Genomic DNA, 6,253 nt, shown 5'->3' on the forward strand with positions numbered 1-6,253 from the left:
AGCTCCCCGTCTCCACCCTCAGCCTCTCCCGCGCGATCTCAGTCCCTCCCTACTCACTCTCCCAAGTCCTCATTGGCCTGTCATCTCCCCAGTAACCAGACCACAACAGTGAACTCAGAGCACCAAGAAGGCAGGCACCCGGGCAGGTAGGGTCTGGACTTGGCCCCCTTACAGCCGCCCAGGGTCCTCTTCTATGCTTCCACCACATTAAACCCTTCCATCGTTTCGATATACTGCGCTGTGGCCTTTGCCAGGCTTGGAGCCTGGAAGCAAAACCAGACCACGTGCGCAGTGGGACGGGGAGGAGCGTGGGAACAGCCCAAGCTGGCTCTGGAGTCACCCCTGACCCCCAATCCCAGTCCCTCCCCACCCTCTGGTCCAGCCCTCCTGCAATCTGACCAGTGCTGTGTCGCCCCCCACTCTCCAGGAGCCCCCCCCCCACTCGCCATGGCCAAGATGCGTTTGGGGCGCTCAGCTATGAGCGCCCCCTCCGAGGACAGCGAGGGCCTCCTGGACGGAGCGGGTAGGGTGACTCCTGCGTTCTTGCGTCTGTAAGGAGGGTTGCTTGCTGGGCTGCTAATTGAAAGGTGGACAGTTCGATCCCACCAGCCGCTCAGAGCTGGGTCCTCTCCTTTCAGTCAAGATTTACAGTCTCAGGAACTCTGTGGCCTTCAGGGTTAGGATTCATCGGAACCACTCGTCGCAGGCAGTGGTTTGGTTTGAGGTTTGGGTTTTCTTGGTTCATTTCCAGAGCTGAGGTTCCAGGCGCTGGGGGACAAGTGCGCCCTCTAGTGAGGAGCCGACCCGATAGGAATGATGGGGCCAATTGTGCAGGAGTTTAAGTGCAGAGACATTTAGGTGGGACCCAGGACTCCTGTTCGTGGGAGCAGGAATGTGAGGGTGTTTCAAAGGGAACCCCAGCCTAGAGCATAGGTCTTCCACCTTGGGGTTGAAGATTTCTTTATTGGAGAGGTGCTGCGCTCTGCTTGGGGACCCTGGTGACGCGGTGGTTATGCGCTTGGCAGCTAAGCACAAGGTCAATGATTTTGGAGCCCACTTTGGGAGAAGGAAGTGGCTTTTCGCGTCCGTAAAGATTTACAGCCTTGGCAATCCGATGGGCTTACAGAGTTGCTAGAGGGTGAAATTTACCAGAAGCTTAGAGTCCCAGGAAGCGCACTGGTGGTGCTCTTTTTTTTTAAAAAAAAATATATTTTATTATTTTTGTGTGAGTGTACCATCAAATCACATCTGACTGGTACAGGAGGAGATTGTCCCCCCTTCCCCAGCAGAGCATCTGGTGGATTCGAACCGTGGACCTCTAGGCTTGTAGTTGCAGCTCCTTGCCACTAGGCCACCAGAGCTTTCCTGGTGGTGCTCTTTTATGAAAAGGTTGGTGGTTCAAGCTCACCAGCTGCTCTGCGGGAGAAAGATGAGGCAGTCTGCTTCCGTAAATATGACCCCCTTGGAAACCCCATGGGACATTTCCACTCACTGTGTCCTACAGGGTCCTTAAGAGGTCATATCAACTCGAAAGCAATGTGTTTGGTGTTCTATTTGGACCCGTGTTTTGCAAGACGCTTAACAGCATCACCGATCTCAATACAAAAGTTCAGAGTAGCAATCACCCCTCTGCTCCCCAGGGGTAACCCTAAAAATATTGGGGTGCTGGAGACCAAATCAGTCCTGGTTGAGAACCATCAGGTTAAAGTGCTTTTGAGGTTGCAGACATGAGAAGTCAGGTGATGTGGGGCCTTGGTGCTGGGGTGCTGGGGAGAATTGGGGAGCAGGGAAACAGGGTCTGCTGCTCTCAGTGTGGGACCCCCTTGGGGGGGCTGTGAGGGGAGGTGGAGGCTGGCTAATGGTTCTGGCAGGAGTTGAGGGTATTGAGTGGAGAGGATGAGTCAGGAGGAGAGATGGAGGCCAGGCCGATGGTGGGGGCGAGGTCAAGGTTCTAGGGGCCCAAGGGGTGGGAGGGGACTGTCCTCCCAAATTTCAAAGCAGGTGATTAAAAAGCTACCCCAGGAGCGCCCTCTAGTGGACAGTAATCGCATGTCCAAACCCAGTGCCGCTGGGGCCCTGGGACCAGAAAGGCCGCCCGGGAGCGCCCTCTAGTGGGCATCAGTCGCGTGCCCAAACCCGAGCTCCCAGCAAGTTTAAGGGCAAAGAAGTAAGTCGTTTGCGTCCCAGCAGAAAGGGGTGCAGGGAGCTACAGAGTGAACCCAGATGCAGCCCCAATTCCGGCGGGGGGGGGCTGGGTCTGCAGCGGCCGTTTGTGGGACCCAAACAGGTTTAGGATTCCGGGGGTCCTGGGTGGGACGTAAGGGCCCAGTTTCCCTGAGCCCCTTGCCCGGACCCACCCTCAGTGGAAGGGGAGCTGAGTCGCCTGCAGAGACAATGCAAAGTGATGGAAGGCGAGAGACGGGCTTACAGCAAGGAAGTGCATCAGCGCATCAAGAAGCAACTGTGAGCCCTACGCCTGGGTCCCCTGGGACTGGGGATGCGTGCAGGGGGAGCTGGCCCCACGTCCTCACCGCCCCACCCTCCACCCTCCCGGGCAGGGAGGAGATCCGGAGCCTGGAGGAGCGGCGCACGGGCCTGCAAGTGCAGATCAGCATCGCGCAGAGTCAGGTGAAGCGGCTGCAGGACAGCCAGCGGCTGGAGCGCATGAGCCAGCTGCTCAAGTGCCGCGGGCAGGTGCAGGAGGAGGTGGACGAGCTGCAGAAGCAGGCCAAAGCCCTGGACGCGAAGGTGGGTCCCGAGCCTCAGGAGCCCGCCACCTCAGCCCTCCCAGCCTCATCCGAGAAATGGGCCGATGCACCCACCCGCTGGGGCTGCACAGGTGCCCTGGTGGTGCAATGCTGAAGAGGTTGGCCGAGGGTTTCTTTAAAGGTTAAACCAAGCTGCGCTGCAATCCCAAAGGCGCGTGGTTCGAATCCACCCCGTGCTCCGCTGGAAAAGGAGAGGCAATCTCCTCCTGTACCAGTCAGATCCGATTTGACGTTACACACACACACACACACACACACACACACACACACACAAATTAAATAAAAATAGTAAAGATGAAACCAAACCAAATCTACTGCCATGGGCTGAGTCTGACTTTTAGACATCTGTAGGACAGAGCAGAATGCCTCACAAAGTTCCCAGGGCTGTATAATCTCAGGGGTGAACAGCCTCACCTTTCTTGAAGAGCAGGTAGGAGCCCAACACGTTAACCACTGCACCACCAGCTCCCCTTCAGTGGAGGTTACAGCCTTAGAAATCCTGTCATGGCATGGCTACATGGGTAAGGCGTTCAGGTGCCAAAGACTCGCAGTTCAAATCCACCAGCTTCTCATGAGGAGAAAGATGGGTATTCAGAGAACCCACTGGCGGGAAAGCTACGAGTCAGTTCTGACTCGAAGGCAATTCGTGAGGGAGTGATGAGCGTCACCGTGTTGGATTGCCTGTTGGGCGGCAAAAAAAAGGTCATTGGTTCTAATTCACCCACCCGCTCCCTGGGCCAAAGACAAGGCAGACAGTCTGCTGCTGCTAAGCTTTCCAGCCTCGGAAGCCAGATGGAGGGTGGTCAGGAGTTTGAACGGACTCATCTGGCCGTGAGCTTAGCAGTTAAAGGTTGACAACTTAGCTCCATCCAGGAGAATCACGGAAGAAAGGCCTGGCAATCTGTGTCTGTAACGATGACCAGGCAGAAAGGACAGGGCAGGAGTTCTGCTCACGAGCCCGTGATGTTGTTATGAGTCGGTCAGGCCTCTGTGAAAGTGGGTTTGGTTGGGTTTGGTTTGGGTTATAGGTTACGTTTCTTTAGCTGCAAAGAGGATACACCCTCTGGGTGGATCTGTTTGCCTGGGTCACTAATCCCATCTCCCTGGGACCTTGCTGGTTGACCTAAGAAACAGTTCTGCTTTTCTAGGCTAGTGAACTTTCAAGGTTTCCTTCTCCCCCCGACCCCCAACCATGACTCACTGAGACCCGTTTGTACACACAGCGTTACTGACACATCTTAGATAGACACATAGTTCTGGAGTAAAGAGGTCACCAAATAATACCCTAATTTTCCTTATATGAGATTAGTTCTATTATTTTCTTTGTTATTTTTATCGATTCTCCTTTATATGAGATTGTTGTTGTTGATGTGTACCATAGAGTCAGAACTGACCCAGATTTGACTCTCTCACGGGTTTTCAGAGGCAGTTAATCACGTGGGAGGAGACTGCCCATCCTTCTCCCGTGGAGCAGCTGGTGGCCTCGAACTCTGTGCCTTCGGGACTACAGTGCAGCTTCTTGCCAATATATGAAATTAGTTCTGTTTTATTATTTTATTTTATACCATCAAATCAGATCTGATTGGTACAGGAGGAGATTGTCCTTCTCCAGCAGAGCATCTGGTGGATTTGAACTGTGCACCTCTGGGATTGCAGTGCAGCTTCTTGCCACTAGGCCACCAGAGTTCCCTATTTTTTTGTTATTCTTATGCATTCTGCTATTTTATTCTCACTTTTTTTTTTTTAAAAAAAAAGCTCTTGTGAGGGAGCCCTGGTGACCTAGTGGCAAGAAGCTGCACTGCAATCCCCCAGAGGTGTGCAGTTCGAATCCATCAGATGCTTTGCTGGAGAAGGAGGGGCAATCTCCTCCTGTACCAGTCAGATATATTTTGAGGGTACACACACACAAAATAATAATAATAATAATAATAATAATAATAATAAAAAAGCATTTTAGACCAAATAAGGAGCTGGCACAGTGTTACCCATTGCACTGCTAGACAAAAGGTCAATGGTTTGAATCCACTAGCTCCTCTTTTTATTTTTTTATTTTTTAACACCAGCTCCTTTTTAAAGCAAGCTGGGCAGGTACCTTCTGTTAGGTATTTACAGCCCGAGAAACCTCTCAGAAGGTTTCTCAACTTGACAGCATTGAGTTTGGCTTGGTTTTGGGGTTTGTTTTAGATCAGAGAAGAGGAGGCAGATTGTCAGTGAAATGAGTCGATGCAGAGGTCACAACAATGGGGTCCCACGTGGCTCGTGTCCTCCATGAAGACGGTATAGGACTGGCCAGTGTCTTGCTCTATTGTGCAAGGGGTTGTTGAGTAGGAGCTGACTTGGTGGCACAGAGCACCAAGGTGAATTAAGCCTTCTGTTCCAAACCAAAAGGTCAGTGGTTCAAACCCACCAGATTACTACTAGTCGTCATTACCTCACAGAGCCACTGGGTGGATTCAAACCACCAGCCTTTGTGTTAGCAGCTGAGTCTTTCCCATTGTTGTTGTTGTTGTGTGCTGTTGTGTGGGAACCGACCCATAGCTGACCCTCCAGTGGGTTTTTCAGACACAGGAGGAGAATGCTGATGCCCCCCTCCAGAGTTGTTGGCACAGGATTCGAACTGTGTGCCTTTGGGATTGCAGTGCAGCTTCTTACCATTCAGCCATCAGAGAGCCCTATCAAGAACTACCACCACAACAACCACAAAAATTATGCATTGTATCAACAGTACTAAGAGGTGGGAAGAGAAAGAGAAGGAGCAGTGAGAACTGTGTTGAAATGTTGCTGGAACTACAAGTCGTCACATAGATCTGGAAAGCAAAGTCTTGGTGGTGTAAGGATTTTAATGTTTGGCTGCCAACCCATGACAGATTTTAGAGTCTGTTCTACATTTATCCCCCTTTTGATGAGATTCTTCCATAGATTACTGGATCTAAATGTTCAGTGTTGGTAGGTAGGGGCATCAGTCTTTCTGGTCTTCTAGTAAAGGAGGCTGTTGAAAGAACTATGAATTGTGTACAAATAGCCCTTGCTTATGGATAGGAAGACTCAATAGTGTGAAAATGATAATCTTACCAGGAGCAATTTACACGTTCAATGCAATCCCAATACAAATACCAATTCCATTCTTCAACAAGATGGAAAAGACAATCTCCAATTTAATTTGGAATGGAAAGAGGCCGTGAATAAGCAAAGCACTCCTTAAAAAGAGAAACAAGGTAGCAGGCATCTTACTCCCCAATTTCAAATCCTACTGCACTGCCGTGGTGGCCAAGACAGCATGGTACTGGTACAATGACAGACACAATGGAATAGAATTGAGAGTCCAGAAAACAGCCCATCTACATATAGTCAACTGATTTTTGACAAGGAAATGAAATCAGTTAAGTGGGGAAAACAACATCCTTGTTAACAAATGGTGCTGGCAAAATTAGAAAATTATCTGCAAAAAACTCAAGCAAGATCCACACCTCACTCCATACACAAAA

At 50.9% G+C, this 6,253-nt stretch overlaps 1 protein-coding gene across 1 annotated transcript in view; it reads left to right on the top strand.

The window, feature by feature from the left end:
- Positions 1-432: 432 nt before the first annotated feature.
- Positions 433-6,253, top strand: part of CCDC114 (coiled-coil domain containing 114) — a 23,080-nt gene continuing 17,259 nt past the window's right edge. The window contains exons 1-3 of the mRNA XM_006897336.1: positions 433-523; positions 2,364-2,463; positions 2,559-2,748. Of these exons, the coding sequence (XP_006897398.1) occupies positions 448-523; positions 2,364-2,463; positions 2,559-2,748 (366 nt within the window). The 5' untranslated portion in view covers positions 433-447. The remainder of the gene's footprint in view (positions 524-2,363; positions 2,464-2,558; positions 2,749-6,253) is intronic.

This window comes from Elephantulus edwardii, unplaced genomic scaffold, assembly GCF_000299155.1.
Source record: "Elephantulus edwardii isolate Elephantulus edwardi_28Jun2011 unplaced genomic scaffold, EleEdw1.0 scaffold00208, whole genome shotgun sequence".
Classification (NCBI taxonomy): Eukaryota; Metazoa; Chordata; class Mammalia; order Macroscelidea; family Macroscelididae; genus Elephantulus; species Elephantulus edwardii.